Raw genomic sequence first — 20,067 nt, 5'->3', positions numbered from 1 at the left:
GGCCACCCGCCCCTCTGGCTGTGGCCGCAGCGCCCGATCAGGGGCGATGCCAGACCGTGGGCCTGGGGTGCGGCCGGGCCGGGGAGAGCGGCCGCCGTTCGCCGCCGTCCTGAGACCGCCGGTGGGCGGCGAGCTGGCCGCCGCCGCGGGGCCCGAGCTGGCCGGCGTAATTCTTTTTTCCACCCAAAGGAAGGCGCTATACGGAGAATATCCCATTGCGTCATTCAAAACTGACTTACACCTCTCACCGGCCAGCTGGCTGCGTGGTGTAGTGGTGAGCACACTCGCCTCGCGATCTTATAACTAGGGTTCGATCCCCGCCGCCGGCCGAACTTTTTGGCGCGTTGTAGGTTAGGTTGTAGGTTTGTAGGTTGTAGGTTTGTAGGTTGTAGGTTTGTAGGTTGTAGGTCTGTAGGTTAGGTTGTAGGTTGTAGGTTTGTAGGTTGTAGGTTAGGTCAGGTGAGGTTAGGTTATGTTTGTTTTTGTTTGGTTTGTTTACCAAGAAGCATCTTCGGGTATAGCGTCTTCCTTTGGTTGGAAAAAAGAAACACGCAGCTGGCCGCCGGGTGCAGGAGCGGCGGAGCAGGGGGAGACGTGACCCCAGCCGGACTGACGGCTCCGCGGGCTCCCGTGCACGCTGTCCGTGTCCGGTCTCGCCCGCTCGCCTGACGGCCCAGCACTACCGCTGCCTCTCCTGCCCACCGCGACTCTCGGTGAAACAGACGGAGCGGGCCGGCAGACGGCCGGTGAACTCAGCGGCGGTTGACAGCAGATCCAACACTGGCCAGCCCATCCGGTCAACACTGAAGATAGCACACCTCAACGTGCGCTCGCTAATGCCATCCATAGATGATGTGAACTGCACTCTGCAAACGATGTCTATCGATATTCTGGGTCTTATTGAAACATGGCTAAACGAGAATATCGACAGCAGCTTTTTGATCTTCCCTGGCTATAAGGTGCTGCGGTGTGACCGCCCTGCGCCCTCCGGTCGTGCGAGAGGAGGGGGAGTCTGTGTGGTCTACCGGGACTCGCTGCGAGTCGAGACATTATCGACACCGACCGGTGACTCCCAGCTTGAGTCTCTGTGGGTCAGTGTGCGCGGCGTCACCACGGTGGTAGTCGGAGTCATTTACCGCCCACCGAGTGCCCCAGTGACCGCCGCTATTGAGGACTTCCAGACCCAGCTGGCGCACGCTATTTGCACCGGAAAGCCTGTTTTCGTGCTCGGAGACACCAATTTCGACACACTCAAACCCGACAAGGCCGATGTTCATCGCTACCTGCATGGATGATCAGCGCCATGGACATGAAGCAGCTGGTCAGCTGTCCAACTCGACCGGCTAGCGGAAGTCTGATCGACCACGTCCTAGTGCGGCAATCTGATGACATCACGGCGACCAGAGTGGAGCCGTGCAGCTGGTCGGATCACGATCTGGTGATCGCTGAGACCACCCTCCAGCGGGAGCGCCGCCGTCCCGCGGAGGTCACCATCAGGTCCACGCGAGACCTGGTGCCGGACGCTCTCTGTCTGGAGCTGCTACTATCCGACTGGTCGGCCGTGTACGGCGCCACTGATCCTGCCGACAAGTGGAAGGCATGGCTGGCGGTGTGGTCGCCGGTCATTGACCGACACATGCCTGAGAAGAAGATCAGACCGAGACACTCGCCGGCGCCATGGATCACCGAAAACGACGAGCTGCAGACCATGATGAGAGAGCGTGACTTGGCCGACGCTGAGAGACGTGCTCAGCCGGCTGACGAGCAAGCGGCCCAGCAGTACAGACTCTGTCGGAACCGAGTGAAGAGCGCCCAGATCAGCGCCAAGTCAGACTTCTTCTGACATCTTACCGCCGGTTGCGCCGTACCACGTGGAAGGACATCAGACGCTTCCTCATCTCACCTAGAGCCGGAGCGTCTTCTGCGTCTTCATCTCCGAGTGGCCCTCGCTGGGCTGACAGACTAAACGAGTACTTCGCGTCGGTCGGCCCGAGCGTGGCCGCCGCGCTGGAGGAGGCGCAGCGCGTGACCGAGCCGCTGCCGCCGCGGCCGCCTCGCGTGGTCAGCGGCGCTTTCCGCGTCCACCCCGTGACACTGTCAGAGCTGTCAGCTGCCGTGAAACGTATGTCAGCGTCTAATGCGAGTGGTGGTGACGGTATCACGATAGGTATGCTGCGCATGACTTTCCCAGTGATAGGCCCGCATCTGTTAAAGGTCATTAACTCGTCGCTGGTGTCTGGAAAGTTACCCGCCGACTGGAAAGTGGCTCATGTCATACCGTTGCATATGTCTGGCTCGATGGATGACCCGTCTAACTATCGTCCGCTGTCGCTCCTGTCAACTGTCGCTAAGGTCGCTGAGAGTGTTGTTTGCGGTCAGCTGATGACTTACCTGCTCACGCACAATATTCTCTCCGAGGTGCAGCACGGCTTCCGGCCCGGCCGATCCACGGAGTCGGCGATGCTGGATACTGTCAGTTTTCTCATGGATGGTCTGGATGACGGTCTCATCGGTTCTCTCACGACCGCCGACACTAGCAAGGCTTTTGACAGTGTCCAGCATCCCCGGCTCCTGGAGAAGCTGGGCTGGTACGGTATTAGCGCACACTGGTTCCGTGACTGGTTGAGTGACAGGTGCCAGATGGTGCGGGGTGGTGAGGAGGTGAAGCCAATCACCCACGGCGTGATACAGGGATCACTTTTGGGACCGATCTTATTTTTGCTATTTTCAAACGATCTTGCGTCCTATGTCGACTCCAAAATAGTGATGTACGCCGATGACGTTCAGTTTTTACATCTAGCATCACCGAAGCGAATTTTAGAGCTCAAGACAGATACCGAAAGTACTTTAGACATTGCGAGTCATTGGTTTGTTCAAAACTGCCTAAAAATCAACCCCAAAAAGACCGAACTGTTAGTTGTAAAATCACGTAGGAGGCAGCTTGACTTTGATTTTAATGTACTGTTTGGAGATGATGTTATTCAAACTTCCGCTAGCATTAAGGTATTGGGTGTAATTGTCGACTCTGGCTTGACCTTTGAGTCACATGTGACGGAGGTGATTCGCCGATGCTACGCCACACTAGGAGGACTGTGTAAATCTTCGCGATGCTTACCGAAAGAAGTGAAGAAACTGATCGTTGAGATGCTGATCTTCCCCCACATCCGCTACTGTTTGTCGGTCTGGTCGGGCTGTGGCGTTGTTCAGCGTCGCCGCGTGCAGCGAGTTATTAATCACTGCGCACAGGTGGTTATGGGAGCGCGCCGCTCAGCACACGTGACTCCGCTGTTGGAGGAGCTCGGGTGGCCCCAGATAGACGAGCTTGTGGCGGAGAGTGACTGCGGTGTTGTTCACTACTTGGTTAACAATACCAGTGCGCCGAGGTGTCTCTCGGAGCGGCTCGAGCGCCGCAGTGACGTCTCTAGTAGAGAGACTCGTGCCACTGAGAGCGACCTGCTCCAGCTGCCGAAACCCCGCACCGAGCAGGCGCGGCGGTTCTTCCGGTACCGCGCCGTTGCACGCTGGAACTCACTGGCCCTGGATGTGCGTGACAGTAAAACGTCTGCTGGGTGTCGCAGGCGCTTTAGGAAGGCGCTTTAGGCTCTTATAATGTGTGATACCACGTCATACGTGCTGTACTTTTTTTCCTTTAACATCTTTACCATTCAGCGTATATGTATTTATGTATTGACACTTGGACAGAATAGCCGTGAATATGGAGTTCCAAACGAAATAAATGATGATGATGATGATGACATTTAGGTACGTGTTGATCCTCGACTGCATCGACTTGAGACGTCTTATTTCTGATGTTTCTGTGGCTCATCGGTTCCAAACATCCGCTACTGATTGGAATACTGGTTTGGCCCTCGGTTTGAGGGTTGTTGCTTCGTTCGTGGGCACTGCAGCTGCTGCTCTCAACCATCTCCTCCACCATTTTCTCAACACCAGTGTCTGAAATAATCGTTCACACTGCCGTATTTTCGCCTCATGTAACATATTAAAACAACAGCCGCCCGCACAAAAAGCGAGCTGGACAACGCTTTATTCAATAAATTACAAACAAAAGATATCACTATCACACTGAACGTGCAATAGCACGTTCCGGACGCATATATATGACCACAGATAACAGTACTACTGTTATCTGTGATATGACATATGCATTATACATCACAACTGTGCAACATCACTGTGGGACACAACTTTGTCCCATTTCAGTGTCCCGATTCAGCAGTACCACAGTTAGCTTCACTGTTTCACCGTGACGCTGACACAATATTCGCCCCGGGAAGTCCATGAAAAAATACGCGTACTTTGAACAGTTGACTATCATTACACGGTAACTTGATCTTTCAATGACTTGACTCGGTAACTTGATCTCTCTTTTCTCCCCGGTGGCTGCAGCGCCGCTGTGGGAGACGATGCTACCTACCGGCCGCAGAAGGGTCTGGCGGGATCTCTGGATGTCCCTGATGGTTGCCAGTTTCGTGGCAGTGAGGTGGCGGCCTTCCGAACCGCTCGTTGAGCGGGGACATCGGCAGTTGTTAGTTCCTTATCGTCTTCGGCGGTTGGTGGTCTTAGACACCGCTGAGTGTCTCTGGTCGGTCATGGCACTAATACACTGCTTATCCTGCAGTATGATTCCCTGATGACTGTCGCTAGCTGGTGACATCACCGATGTCTCGCTGTGCTTGCGGCATGTTCGCCCGATGACTGCCCCCTGCGCCGTTTGCGCAGGCGTGTGGCATGGGCCTGCGAGGCGTACAGCCATGCCTGTAGCAGTACTGGGCGTGCTGGTAGAAGAGCCTTAGCAGCAAGCTGTTCTCCCAGACGGGCCCGACCATCATGTTGCACTGGGACACTGATGCCTGTGCTTCAGCGGCACACTCGTAGACACAGGTTATCTCCATCGTGAATGGACTGTGGGCGAAGAAGAACGTCGTTATTAAGTTGTCAGTGAAACTACCATAGTGGACACGAATATCTATGGGAATAAGTTCACCGGTCATAGTTCGTACAAGAAAAATGACGCAGAGCATAGGCGTCTTTGACTTTCTACGATTCATAACTTTTATAGTAACATCTTTATGAAGGGATGGATGGGAGGACGTGGGTCTGGAATTCTGGATGCCATGGTTAATAGTGCTTGCCGCGAATAGCAACACTAACACATCACCCGATCTTGCCCGCGTCTGGCTTTCCGGGAACAATTTTGATCTAAAGTTTATGGCAGCTAGAACGGTCCTCTCGGGTTTAATGTAGCCCTTTCTCACCAGCTGCCAGTAGGATAACAACGCGGGTCATCAGATTTTGATGTGGGACTGTCCGATAGCGAACTCGCCACCGAGTCAGGAGCCGGACGCCTTATCGACAAGGTCACACGGAAGGCAAGGGCTTCTGGATAAGATTTATTGATTCTTGCTCGGATGACTTACCTGAAAAACATATTTCCCTCCCTGAACTTCCACAAATGTTCAAAGTCGATCATTTTGATGTCGGGGGCCTCTCGGTGCCGCAGCACCCCCGTGACGAAGGCGTCGTCCACCCAGAAGAAGGGCTGCTTATTGCCGGCGGCCACCAGTCTGCTAGCGGCGTCTGGGGTAATGATGTAGAGCCATCCGGACATGTAGGGTGGGTAGCTGTTCTCCGGGTACTCCTCTTTCGACACGTACCACTTATTGTCGGTCTCGCGTATGGGCGCTGTGCCCGCGAACACAGCACCGATCACGGTGTTTGAGTCAGCTATTCCTGCCGGCAGCGCCGCCAGCCGACGGGCTAACTGGAATACGTCGGCTACGATGTCGTGATCCATCTTGAGGATGTAGCGCGCTTGTGGACAGTACGCGGTAGCCCACTGCAGGCCCATCAGATGTTTGTAGGTGAGGTTGCGGTAGGCGTCGCGGAAGCTCCCCACAACGAGGTCCTCGTGCTCGTGGTTCTCAGCTTGCAACGCGGCCACTCTTCGGTCGTACATTTGGTCGATGTTGTCCGGCGGTGCAAGCTCGGCCAGTAGAAAGACACGTCGCATCCGTAGCTCGGCTAGTACGGCTGACGGCAGCGCAGCGCGGATTTCGCCTCGCCACGAGGGGCGACGCGTGTCTGAAGTCACCACCATCACTATGTCGACCGGTTCGTAGCCACACACGTCGTTGTTGATGACGAAGGTGAAGTTGCTGATGTTGGAGAGCTGGAAGCCAGATGGATACAGCGGCGGTTTGGTGATGTTGCTGGACGTCTGCTCAGCGCGCTGCGGGTCGTCTGCCTCGCCTAGCGCTGCCAGCGACCGGACGTGCGTCTTTGCCGCCTGAAGCCAGCTGGCGATGCCTCCGCCGCTGGTCCTCTGCTGCGGAGGTGGCCACCGACTGACGCTGCTGATACTCAGCATCATCATAATGGTGAAGCACAGCGCCGCGATCCAGATGATCATGCAACGGTTGGAGACGCGTCGGAACTCTCCCGCCTGGAAAGAGAGGCAAACCGTTTGTCACTTGTTTGTCGCTTACCGAGTGATAGTGGCATTCGCGTTTTATCTGCGGAGTAGTCAATCGTATAAATGGTAGTGCATCTGTTCTTAGTTAGTAGTTAGATTGTTCTTTTTTAAACTATCTCTGAATGAAAATGTTATCTGGTGGTCCACGTTATTGTCAAGTTTTGGTGCTGGGCTGTGGGTATTATGCGCTACCTTTTCTGTGTCAGCGCGCCGCCGTCCTATTCTAGCGTCGTACGTGAGCATACTTTTTCGTATAATAGGGGTAACTTGGAAATTGCATTGGCCTTCATCTTCCTTTTTTGCGATACGTGGCATATCTTCCGGCATTCCGGCTCCATGCTGTGAACCTGAACTGGCGAAATCGCAACCTCAGCTGTTTTTTGTTCCTGAAATTTTCTGGCCTCTGGAAATATTTTCGTTAGGGTTGATGTCTGAACTGTCCCCAGGCTAACCGTTTTTTGCCCAGGAATGCAGATTGTGAAGGCAACCGTCCTGCGCCTTTTTTGCTGTGTGCGGAGGGTTTTTATCTTGCTTGAAGACGACTTTCATAGCAACGGGCATGAAAGCGCGCTGGATTATATTGCCAGTTTTGCTTTTTGGCTAGATGACACGGAGAATCTCCCTTTTCTCTCTTTGGAGGTTCTGCCGGAAATTCTCTCTATTTACCCTAACGATTTGGGCAACTACATGCAGCTCTGACCCCGCCGTGGGCTCATCAATCCTCATATTTTTTAATGTTCCGGCTGCTTGTGGTTGGGTTGGGTGAACCTGATGATGTATCAACAGTCCAGACCCAGTTGTTCTACCGGTTTGGCGGATGACAGATGTCGGCCAACAAGATGTCTCATATGACCACGACGCCGGCTGCCGGTCCCCTGTCCTGGTTTTTTACTTCTTGGCGAAATTCGAACGACGATCTCTTGTTCATTTTTGGGCTTAGGTCTCCGGAAGGATTTGTACGATTTGGTTTTCTTTTTTTGCGAAGATATGTGCAGCCGTGCAATTTGAGACCGGATACCCAGACCGCTGCGAGCCGTTTTGTTATCTCCCGGGTTATCTGGCACCGCTTTATCACGGACATGGGGACGCGACCACCCGTTTGGCGACTGGGTGCACGAGGGTTTTCTGTCGCGACCGGCTTTGCATCTTAGGCCATTTCCAGTTTTCTTCCGCTTCAGCCAAACACAATGCTGAGAACGGCTGATAGCGAGGCGTTTGCCAACGAGACGATACGTTATGACCTCCACCGGGGTCGTCACCAAAGGTCAGGTCTCGTGTTTAGGACGAAAGCAAGCGCAATCAAGTTTATCCGATATCATCCCTCGTTTATGCAAAGACGCCGGTGTACAGCGAAGTTGTAAGAAAACATCTTTCCGTAAATTCTTTCCATCCTGTATTTTTCTGTTCTTGCACCTTTATCCTTGCACCCACGATTCCCTATTTTGCTGGTAGATAGCCATTTTACACACCCCTGTACCTCCGCTCCTATATCCCCCAGACCTGCCATCGCTGTCCTTACATATATTCGCCCACGACCTGTCCCCAGTCCACCGTGGCCTAATCCTAGCACTTGACATTTTGTGCAGTGCCTGAGACCTGTCAACATTGGCTCGATCAGCCGAGCTCCCTATCCTGTCGCCTGTCAGTTGTCACTGCTATCTGGCTCAGTAACGAGCAGTGGGTACGACTGTATCGGAATGTTGGTATGTGTACTCAGGCTTTGACCGATAACCACATTTGTAGTTATCCGTCGGAACCCGGAGTAGAATTTCAGTGCTGGAATTTCAGAGGTTAATTTCAGTTCACTTGCGTAAGTTGTCGAATCATACAATGCCACAGGTTTACTTTACATGTCCCGTCATAGGCATTTTCGTGGGAATAAATACATTTGACGAGCTGTTTTTATGAATCCTTTCTCTGCGCTCGGAGTTCATTTCCTTGCAATGGTCTGTGAACTTTGGTGCTGCTGAAGGCGAGCGACCCTGACCCGCCGCAATGGTCTGTCATCTACATGTGCCGTCTCGCACCTCGGTGCTAACAGCGGCGCTGGCTTGCTGGCCATGGCCTATCATACAGCCGCGTCGAGTGCTTGTGTAACTAAGGACTGCGCGATGGAAACAGCCGCCGGGCTGTGAGCGGGGAGCTCGGACAGTGGGAGGTATTTACTCAGAACCGATTGGCGGGCGGCGGATGAGGGGCTCATGGGGCCAGTGGTGGACACTTGGTTCCTCGTACGTCTTGTATAGCAAGATATTTTTGATTTTTCTCCTTTGAATTTTTTAGAAGGCAAGAAGTTCTCTACTTCTTGGAGGAAGCTGCTCTGTGTAATCGCCGAGCTGTTGTGCTACATGATGAATAAGTTTGATAGTTTGTCTCAGAATATACTTTGTGTTCTGCCTCTCTCTTTCTCTCTCTCTCTCTCTCTCTCTCTCTCTCTCTCTCTCTCTCTCTCTCTCTCTCTCTCTCTCTCTCTCTCTCTCTCTCTCTCTCTCTCTCTCTCTCTCTCTCTCTCTCTCTCTCTCTCTCCTCTCTCTCCTCTCTCTCTCTCTCTCCACTATCCTCTCCTTTCCTCTCCCATCTCTCCTCTCTATATCATGAACTCATGGCAGTCAGTCCCAGAGCGGCTGATATGAAGTACTGCAGTTTTGCCGGGACACTGCACAGCAGCTTATCTGCAGGGCCGGCCGGAGGTGACAGCCGCAGTGAACCAGCCGACACCCCAGCCTGTTCCGCCGACAGGCGACACCAAATCCCAAAACCCGTTTCTTTCTAGTTTCAGCGACTTACGCGTGACTTTCATTCAACATGAACCCACATTCTTGCATTTGGGTTATGACTTAGCACGTGGCATGGCTGTGTATGATAGCTGTAACCGAAGGTTTGTTGTCAATAGTTAAAACACTATTCTTTAGAATTGTGTTTTTCTATTGAAAAACAAATCTGAGTTCCCTGACAATTTGGCAAAAGCTGCCTGAGATCAGTACAACTTGATGCTCTTGAAAACGGCTGGTCTAAAAATTCTGATTTTTTCAGGATTTCTAGTGGGCCAGGTGATCTACGTTCTGGTATGGGTCTCCCCTCCGCGGACCATCTGGTGCACGTGCCACGTGACTTTAAAAATTCCCGTGTTAAGCCAATGGGGAAAATGAAAAAATGCGTTCCACGGCAGATTGCTCGAAAACGATCCAAACGACCCCCCATTTTCTTACATGCAGATCAACCACCATTCGGTGCACTACCCATGGGTATGTCGCAAAGTGGCCGGAAAAGTCCAGAACCACGTGCCACGTGCCGTTGAAAATGACCCTGCACACCGGAAATTGGGACTTTTGGTCATTTCGGCGCACCCATGATGCATACTATGGCGTGGGTGACCAAACAATGGGTGTCATCCGGTCGGCAACTGTTTAAGGTGTCGTCCAGTGGGCCAAAGTGGTAGTTTCAAACTTTTGGGATCCACCACTCTGGGGATTCTTTTTGACAATATACTTACGTTTCTTGGCGCAATGTTCATTCCACCCAGCCGGTCGTCAATGCGTTAGATGACCCAAATGACGATTGACCTGAAGGAAGTTGGGGGCGAGGAACACGCACGTGCCATCCGTTTTTTAATCGGGCGCTTTCATCTAGGATATTTTTGCAGATATCTTTTTGATTTGTGAAAATGACCAGCCTAGCGGTATGCCAGCCGCTGATAAATTATTATCTTGCTGCGGCCGGGCGCTTATTTGCGGTGTTTGCGTTTGGCGGCTGGCGGGCGACTTTTAGTCGTTTTCGGCTAGCAGTTAGCGTCGGTGCGGTGCGGGCGGTTTTATTTTTTTCGGCGTTTCGGCGTTTTTTTTTCTGTGTGGTTTGCGGCGGTCGGGTGATTTTTTGCCGTTTGCGTTGGCTTTTCGGGCGTGCGTTTTACACGTTTTGCGGTGTTTACGTTTTGCGGCGGGCGGGCGTTTTGTGTTTTTTGCGGTGTTTGTCTTTGGCGGCGGGCGGGCGGGCGGGCGGGCGATGCGGGCGGTTTTCTTCTTTTTTTGCGTCGTTTGCGGTGTTAAATTTGTTTGCGGTTGGCGGGCGGTTTTATTGTTTTGCGGCGTTTTTGCGTTTTTTATTTGCGGTTTGCGGCGGGCGGGCGTTTGTTTATTTTTTTGCGACGTTTGCGTTGGCGTTTCGGGCGTGCGTTTTGCGCGTTTTGCGGTGTTTGCGTTTTCCGGCGGGCGGGCGTTTTTCACAATTCAAAGTCCAAACCTTCGGGCCACAGCGCTCCTCGAAAAGCGCTGCCCTCGAGTAGGTTTTGCTCCGCCTGATGCGGCTGATCAGTTATTTGCACAGCACAAATATCTGAAGAGATTGACCTGAACTCGAGCTATCAGGTCAAATCAAATGCTTTTAGATAGCGGACGAAGTTGACACTCTTCCCAGAGCAATGTACACGACGGAACCCCTTAATATGGCATGTAGCACGTGGTTCCATTGACACCGATTGGTGGTCATAATATGTAAAGGATGAAAACCATAGTGAGGGTCATTGTTTTACATCTTCGACATCCCGGTCTGTGAAACATACCTAATTCTGTTGCTGATGCTGGCGAATAAAGAAGTGTGTAATTCACGGTATGCCGTGGTCGTGATCCGATTGTAATATAGGGACTTGGCGGGTATCTTGGTATAATGCCCTAATTCCCCTTCCACGGCTCCTGAGCCATGCGTGGCGAAAAGCGGTAAAACGAGAGGTCGTCGAAAATCACTGAGAATGAAGTGTTCTACCGTTCTGTTATTTTTCTGATAATTTTGCTAATGTTCTGCTAACTTTTGTCAACCTTTCCTCAGCTGATTAGGTCAGTGTTCTGATTCAGAGGTCAGCAAAGGCCAACTTTTCTCGATTTTGGCGTTCTTTGACAAAAATAGCATATAATTCGTGGTGTAATGGGCTACAGTATCACGGGAAAACATGCGATAGCATTTTTGTTATGTCCTCAGCTCGTTAACAAATTTGACTTTAGATCAACGGTTTGGCCACCAAAGGGGGAAAAGGCTGTTGAAAAAGATGTTTTTGCGGACAAGTTGTACTGCAGCCACTTTACAAATCTTATGCGAAATCTATTTTACTTTAATCGTTTAATCTGTTGGTGACATTTCGAAACCAATTTTATCAGAATCGTTGGATCTGTTGATGACATTTCGAAATCAGTTTTACGAGAATCGCTTGAAGTGTGGTATAGGTGCCACCGTTCACTTCCCACTTCCCAGTTCCCCTGAACAAACCCAACTATCTTACCAACGCGTTTTTTGGTATTTGGTGTTCCCCAATTACCACCAACGCCCACCTCTGAGCATATTCTCACCGCGCTTAGTGTCGCCATAGCGGCCGGCGTTTGCTGCTCCGGGGGACGAGCTGGGACGAGACGTCCTGAGTCGAGCTGGGACGAGTCGTCCCGAGTTGAGCTGGGACGAGTCGTCCCGGGCTCTGTCGGGCTGAGCTTAGCGGAGCTGATGTGGGTCTAGAAGGGCTGAGTCGGTCTGGCTTTGGCTGAGCTGAATCGGATACTGTTTCGAGCTGGGCCGCACTGAGCCGATCCGGGCCGGGCTGACGGACGTTTCCGTGTGCCCGACAGATCGTCAGTCCGTTTGCCGTGTCAGTGATGGGAGGCCTGACACCGGCCGGCGACACGCGCCTTCAGGTGGAGGTCACCGATGTCAAACTGCACGTGAACGCAGGTGAGCGCCCGCCCTCACCGCCCGCCCGTCGTCACCGCCGCCGCCGCCGCCGACCGACCGACTACTTGATTGTGGGGCAGCCGGCGACACCGGCCGGTCACTGAGCCCCCCGGACCCGCCCCCGCCTCTGCCCCGCCTCTGCCCCCCCCCCCCCCCCCCCGCCTAGAGCACTAGACCAGTGGGGACGCGCCGATAGGCCGGTAGTGCATGCAGACTGCAGAGCCCTCTCCGTGCCTTCACCCTCCCCCCGCGCAAGAGGGTCTGGTAACCGCCATCCGCCCGGGAGACGAGGGGATGGAAATGTCAACTATCTAACCAGGATATATCCGGCCGACTGCAGTGCAGTGACCATGATAGAGTTGTTAGTTGCAAGGCGTGGATATTTTTCTACCAATGAATTTTATGTGAATCTAAATCAGTGAATAGATTCGCGTTGAAGCTTGTACGATTATTGATTGGATATTGATTGCCAATTAGTTAATTGGCTAAGGAACTTGAGCAATTAGTTGATTTACTAAGGAACTTGAGCAATTACTTGATTGGCTATGGAACGCTCCAGAAGTTAACGTAGACGGAACCGTAATTTCCCTCCCCCCCCCCCCTCCCCCGCCTGAGTGTGTTTGAAGAGGGCCACGGCACTGGCGGTGGTTTTCAAAAATTGTTGTGTACAATACGTCTTTCAAAACGACAAGCTTGACATTCCAATCCTGTCATGCTAGTGTTTACTCGATAAAAAAAGCTAATTAAACCATGAGGTTATGAGAATGTTGCCTTGTTGCGGATACTACGTATGTACTGTAGATTAACGATTAACGTTTATATTTGTGCTAGCCATTCCGATTGATCTAAAAGCACCGATTTTTTTTAGATTGTGCTCACAAATCACACCGCTTACAAATGTTCCGCTGGATTCAAGTGGTGTTACAATTTGCTCCTCTGTGACGGCTTTAGGGGTGACTCGAGCTGGGATAGAACCGGCGAGATGGTACACTCGGGGGCAGATTGATGTTCCACAACTCTTTATCCACCGGGTTCCTATGGCTCAGCATTGGCAGCAGCCGCCTGGTACCGGTAGACTGTGCCGCTTCACTTACTTGTCAAGCGGCACAGCCTACCCACACCGTATGACACCGGTCTGGGTCGGTGGCTGGAAGGCGATGTGGGCCGCCTGTGACGTCAGCGCAGCGGTGAGGGCCGAGCCCGGAGGCATGGCTCGGGTCGGTGCGGCGCGGCGGCTGGCTAGGGCTGGGGAGTGAGGTGGGGTGGGAGCACGGACCATATCGCGCGGCTGAGCGAGTGTAGTTAACTTTCGCGTCTCAGGGCGCCAATTTTTCTACCTAACAATTGTGCTAAAGCAGTTGTTAAAATGTCCTATCCCCAAGACAGCGCCTATCATCACACTTGCCATGCACATTACGACACACTTAAACGTGGCATTGGGACAGCCGATAGAATTTATATCACACGTGCATCGAGTTGCGGAGCTACATTGTTTTTAACAGATAAGTATTAAGGCCTTGATTGAGCTCATTGGTGTCTATTATTTCGCACAGCAATCGTCCTCCAGAGACGTGGGAACTGGGGTTTTTGGATGGCGCGGCGTCCCAACTTTAAGCAACTCTTACTGTTCCTCTAATGTGTGGTCGCAGCCACCAATAGCAAACCGTTCCATCTAGGAACAAATAAGTCGCGCACCTGGGACGGTTCGAACCGGGTTTCTCCAACCGGTCACCCCACGACGCTAGCGTGTATCCACAGAGCTGTCGAAACCAGCGACCACCCGCCGCGGTCAAACGCGATTAAATGTCACAATACTGTCATTGGCGGTCAGCGGGTGAATGTCATTTTGTTTTGTGCGGACTAGGACCATTCTCGGTAGCTCAGTGGATGAACGCTCGTGTCGTGAGTTGGCCGGTGGGAGAAGCCCGGTTCGAACCCCCCTGAGTGGCCGAGTTTTTGGCTCCTAGTTGGAACGGTTTGCTATTGGAGGCTGCGACCATATATTAGAGCAACAGTAATAATCGCTTTAAATTAGAGCGTTGGCTGCGGCACTACTCATAACCCCCAGTTCCCACGTCTCTGGACGATTGCCGTGCGAAACAATAGACACCAATCTGCTCAATCAAGGCCTTAATACTAATATGTTATACAAAATATAGCTCCGCACCTCGATGCACGAGTGACATAAGTTAACTATATCGGCTGTCCCATTGCCACGCTTAAGTGTGTCGTAATGTGCATGGCAAGTATGATGATAGGCGCTGTCTTGGGGATAGGACATTTTAACAACTGCTTTAGCACAATTGTTAGGTAGAATAATTGGCGCCTTGAGACGCGAAAGTTAACTACACTCGCTCAGCCGCGCGATGTCCGTGCTCCCATCCCACCTCACTCCCCAGCCCTCGCCAGCCGCCGCGCCGCGCCGACCCGAGCCATGCCTCCGGGCTCGGCCCTCACCGCTGCGCTGACGTCACAGGCGGCCCACATCGCCTTCCAGCCACCGACCCAGACCGGTGTCATACGGTGTGGGTAGGCTGTGCCGCTTGACAAGTAAGTGAAGCGGCACAGTCTACCGGTATCAGGCGGCTGCTGCCAATGCTGAGCCATAGGAACCCGGTGGATAAAGAGTTGTGGAACATCAATCTGCCCCCGAGTGTACCTCGGGACACATCCACTTACCTAACTTAACCTTACGCATCCATTTACGACATTGTTAGATCAGAACACTGCCGCAGCGTTCCTTCCCTTTTTATACCGTCCGTCCGTCGCGCCGTCCGTCGTCGGTTCATTGGTCCGCGCCACTGTCAGCGTGTGACAGGTGCGTGTCGGACGTACCGGCACCCCGTGCAGCGGCGGTGCGCGTGCGGGGCTCAGTCGGCCCGCCGGTGGTCCTGTCACGCGCCGCACGTGACCTGTGACACCCTCGGGGCGCGTGACGTGTCACGGTCGGGTTAAACGACACGGGCTGGTCAGTGCTCACCACTGACCCACTGAGTGGGGTGTGGTTGCACTGGGAGAATGGGGTCGTGTCCCGATTTGTTTGTCTCCGCGCTGCGTAGGGTACCTGAGGCGTTAGTTATCTTTGATGTAATTTTTTCACGTATTGGTAGCGCCGTGCCAACAAACTACTCCGGCTTTGGCAGCTATTGCATTCGGAACTCATTATCCATTATCCAAACGGGCCGAATTCGTGGCCGGTGTGACGAAAGATCCGTCCAGAGACTGACAGTCGATACAGCCTACTGGCTCGAAAGATCCGTCCAGAGACTGGCTGTCGATACAGCCTACTGGCTCGAAAGATCCGTCCAGAGACTGGCTGTCGATACAGCCCACTGGCTGTGCAGTGTGAACAGCCCTCTAGGACGAAGGAGGCGTGCGTCTAGTGACCGACTAAGTTTGCCGGTCGCCAGATCGTTCGTTGCAGCGCGGCGCGCTTCGCCGATTGGTCTAACGATCGACGATGACTCGAACCCCCTGTACCACCCGTCCCACTCGCGCCTTGCAGGCCAGGTGTGGTGTGTCAATATAACACATTTGTGATGTCCGAGAACATGAACATTAGAGGGGGAATAATAAAAGTGGTGGATGGGACGGGATGTTCCTCGCATCTTCTGCCTTGGCCACGGTATGCTGTTGGTGTTGGCGATGTTTCTGGAATTCACTGTCTTCAATTCCCCCTCATCACGAGCTGTATAGGTATTTGCGATAGTCTGACCTAGTCAGTTTGTCAGTTTGTGCCCACCAGTCACTTTTGGTCTGGGTCCCTCCTTTGGGTCCCTGGAAATATTGAAGGAGCCGAACCCACCGGCATAGATGTTCTATATCGGTATCGAACTTATTTTGCAAATAATTATCGCCCGGCCAACTGTCCGTTGTCCTATGCCGCATGTCTGCATAATGCACGCAAAGTTGAAGAGCAACGTTATCGTCTCGTAACTATGCCTCGACAACTTCCTCGTCTAGTGTGCTGCAGGGTACGCCTGTCTGTGTCAAAGAACACTCGGTACTTAACAAAATTGAATCGTCTTTTATTGCTCCAGTGAGTTAGTTACATTGTGCCTTAGGTGCTTGGGACAAGTCTGTTTAGCATACAGCTCTGTTATGATTGGCAGATAATTATATGTGAACAACTGCCGTGCAATGTAAAAAAAATGTGGTGGTTTGAGGTGTATGTATAAACGCTTCCGAGAACTAGAAATAATCCTCGGCTGTTCGTGGCTTTTTGTGCGCTATACAATTTATGGCACTATGCCATTTCCTTGTGGGCAAAGAAAATGCGACTACACCACAGGTACGGTGTTAATTCGTTGTGTAATTCGCCATGCCTTTGAATATTCGCTGCTGGTGGTCTGCCTTGTTTTGGTGTGTTTGGTCGTTGCTAGCCGGTGGATATGGAGCAGTTTCCTCTGGGACTTTCTCCAGTATTGGTATCGAACCTCGGTCACCTGAAGACGCCCCCATGACGCCATGCGGGCCACGTATGCATGCTTGACGACGTCAGGGGTATGCTGCTCTGCGTCGATGCAGGTGTTTAGCCGGCCCGGACGACTGTGACCATTGTGTCGTAAATAGAGGCATTCACTAGGGTGACCCGCGTGCTCCGCAACGCGAAAAGGGATATTTTCGATCGGCGGGTGTTCGGTTGTTCTTGTGTCGGTTGGGTTATCTATCCATTTCGGTCGATTGCTTTTTGATGGCTAAACGTTTTGGTTTGGAAAAAAATATCCATCGGATCGAGGTGCCCGTGTCTGATAAGCATGCTTTCCACTTCAGAATCTGTCAAATGTGCTTTATAATTGAGGTGCGTAGTTTTAAGACAAATGAAAGGCGTAGATAATTTTCGTTAAAAATCGTTTTGCAGAGGTTTAAAACATTTATATTTTAAAGAATACTGTTGCTTGTCATGCAAACGTGATGATTGGATCTTGGAGAGAATTGAATGCTCTTTCTAATGATAGCATTTTCAATTGTCAAGCGTATCAGGTTAAGCAGCAAATCCCGTGTATCTTTTTAGTGGCACATTATGGACAAATACCATTTTAATTCAGCGATTTTTTCCACATTGTTTTTGATCAATTAGCTTTTCACAATTTTTCCATGAGAGACGGTACATTTTTATTGCTAATAGGCGCTGTTTCAACTCATTCCGTCTGACGATCACCTGAAATTAATATAAATTCCAAAATCCGTTTAAAATGGCACTTTTTGAAATGAAATTGCCCTCACACTTGCACGTGGCGCGTGCCACCCCTGCACCGCACACTATTCGATTGCCCGTTCGATTCTCTACACGATGCTGTTTTCCCCGTGCCGATCGGGCGCACGGCTACCGAGATATTGCACGGGGAACGGACCCGTGTCGGGCAAATTTAGCCATTTTCGCCCGTTTTTGCCAGCCGATTTATACATGTAAAGTCTATGACGCGAATTTGCACTTTTTGGGCACGCGCCACGCGCTCGCTATCGATCCGATCGAGCCGAGACCGCTCAAAGGCACGTTGTCCATCCTTGTTCTATAACTTGCGCAAATTTCAGCGCGGTAGGTGCAACGGTGTGATCTGTAACCCGCGCTACGTAGCACCATGTCGCGACCTTCGTAATAGACAGAAACTACGCCCTCCTCAAATAGTAATATAGACAAGCGGCTGCGCCACTTGCTTTGCTGCGTGGTAGGAAAAAATTGCGGCACCAGCCAATTTGCTTTCGAATGGTGGTCGATTCAAATCGATGTGTCGTCTAGAAGCATAGATATGGACGGAAAGGTGAAGAGAATTAAAAAGAACTGTTCTGAGGGCTTTGTTGGATGAAATTTGGCTGATACGGGGTAAAGACGGGTCAAGGGGTCAGCCCCGGTCACTTTGGGTCAGGCCAGGTCACATAGGTCACCTCTCGTCCGATGGGATCAGCCCGGGCCACTATTCTACTCTTGCCTCCACTACTACCCCTACCCCTACCCCTACCCCTACCACTACCTCTACCACCACCACTACCCCTACCCCTACCACTACCCCTACCACTACCCTACCACTACATCTACCACTACCACTACCCATACTACTACCCCTACCACTACCCCTACTACTACCCCTACCACTACCCCTACCACTACCACTACCCCTACCACTACCCCTACCACTACCCCTACCCCTACCACTACCACTACCCCTACCCCTACCCCTACCCCTACCACTACCCCTACCACTACCCCTACCACTACCACTACCCCTACCACTACATCTACCCCTACCCCTACTACTACCCATACTCCTACCCCTACCACTACCCCTACCCCTACCCCTACTACTACCCCTACTACTACCCCTACTCCTACTACTACCCCTACCCCTACTACTACCCCTATCTTGGCACCAAATTGCATCTTGGCACCAAATTGCACCCATATCGGACCATATTTGACAAAACTGTGCGATTTGCGGCAAAAATGACGCCCTGTGACCAATGTGACGCATTGCGGCAAACGCGGTTCATTTGCACAATCTTATCACAAACTATACCCATTTAGCAACAATCAACACATTATTTCACCACCATTTATCAAAATCAATTTCACCATCCGCCAATGCGAGGCACCCGCCACCGATCGGCATGCATTTAGTCCACAAAGTTTGTCGACCCCGGCTCTCAATTTAGATATATGAGCCGATCAAAATTTCATTGGCGTTCTTCCGGCGCCCGCCACGCGCGAACCGTGCACCCCAGCGAGTTGAAACCTAGAAAAGGCACTGACCCGCTCTGTCACCTATAAGGTGTGCAAATTTCAACCCCCTACGATATACCGTCTGCCCTGTAGGCCGGCTAAATTGAACCCACTACACGGCGTGGCGGACAAACAGACAGACAGACAGATGGATCCTGTTCAAATAGTAGTATAGATTGGTAGTCACAGGCGTGAGATTCGCTTGCGTTAGATAGATATTGCATTAGAAATGTAAGCATTGCGTCCTGGGTGATATGCATCCGTTCATAGTTCCCGACCCTGCATACATCAGTCTATGATCCGTTGAATTAGATCATGTGTAGAAATGATGTATGCTTGAAGATAAAAAGAAAGACGTGATGGGTTTATTCGCCCCAATAGCAGTGCATTTGTCGGCATAAAACGCGATCCGGTATCGAGTTTTACAGCCCTATCACTGTCCGCTGCTCAAAAGGTCACCTGTCTGTGACGTCACAGGTTTCCTAACGCTGCTGTCAAATCTGTTCGACGACCCGTCAGCACGGAGAGGAGTTGCCGCCGTCGGAGTCACTCTTTTTAGTTGTATCGTTCTTTTTGTGGCCTTTCTCAATTTTTTTCTATTTTTTTTTATAAGCGATCCACCATTCGTCCCGGTTGGTATTCGTAAATTTGCGATTACATTTGTCATTTCCGTTGGATTATTGGTAAGGAAAAAGGAACCATGATGTATGGAGGGAAATGGTTGTGACGGATGTGAAGTTATCTTCCAAGCCCCTAAATGAGATGTCGTTTCCTTCGTGGATAGAGTGGCTGGTGTCGTTTCCTCCGTGGTGGGTCGATTCACCTATTTTGGTTCCTCTGGCTAGATTGACCGATGTGGGTTCCCCCATGGGTCGAAGGACTCATGTCGATTCCTTCGCGGGTCGACTGACCGATGTTGGCTCATCTGTGGTTCGATTCATCGACGAACGGTGTGGCCGAAGGCACCGGCGAGGTTTCAGTGCGAAAACCAGCCCAGTGAACACTGATCGGCAAGTTGGATGATGATGTAAATAATACCTAAAAAAATTATTACAAATGCACTCAAATATATTGAAAAAGTGAATGCATTTGTAATAATTTGTTAACCTTCCAGGTGGTGGGGGGGGACATTTTTTTGCCCCCCCCT

The 20,067-nt window shown here is 51.7% G+C and overlaps 2 protein-coding genes across 2 annotated transcripts in view; one reads left to right on the top strand and one right to left on the bottom strand.

Moving 5' to 3' along the window:
• Positions 1-4,288: 4,288 nt before the first annotated feature.
• LOC122367016 (beta-1,3-galactosyltransferase 5-like) lies at positions 4,289-12,304 on the bottom strand. Its single transcript, XM_043339759.1, has 3 exons — positions 11,830-12,304; positions 5,439-6,463; positions 4,289-4,923 (listed from the first exon to the last, which is right to left on the bottom strand). The coding sequence occupies exons 1-3, from the start codon at positions 11,845-11,847 to the stop codon at positions 4,662-4,664; spliced, it is 1,305 nt and encodes a 434-aa protein (XP_043195694.1). The 5' UTR covers positions 11,848-12,304; the 3' UTR covers positions 4,289-4,661.
• The window catches only part of LOC122367027 (vacuolar protein sorting-associated protein 13-like), a 59,370-nt gene continuing 51,406 nt past the window's right edge, over positions 12,104-20,067 (top strand). Inside the window, exon 1 of the mRNA XM_043339779.1 lies at positions 12,104-12,202. Within this exon, the coding sequence (XP_043195714.1) occupies positions 12,127-12,202 (76 nt within the window). The 5' untranslated portion in view covers positions 12,104-12,126. The remainder of the gene's footprint in view (positions 12,203-20,067) is intronic.

This window comes from Amphibalanus amphitrite, unplaced genomic scaffold (assembly GCF_019059575.1).
Source record: "Amphibalanus amphitrite isolate SeventyFive unplaced genomic scaffold, NRLGWU_Aamphi_draft 000845F_arrow, whole genome shotgun sequence".
NCBI lineage: Eukaryota > Metazoa > Arthropoda > Thecostraca > Balanomorpha > Balanidae > Amphibalanus > Amphibalanus amphitrite.
Note: the sequence above shows the minus strand (reverse complement) of the source record. Positions and strands in the feature narration are given on the sequence as shown.

Excerpts from the sequence above, each read along its gene's own strand:
- LOC122367016 (XM_043339759.1), bottom strand. Across the intron at positions 4,924-5,438 it reads GAGGGAAATATGTTTTTCAG|TCCATTCACGATGGAGATAA; the intron begins GTAAGTCATCCG and ends CTTCGCCCACAG.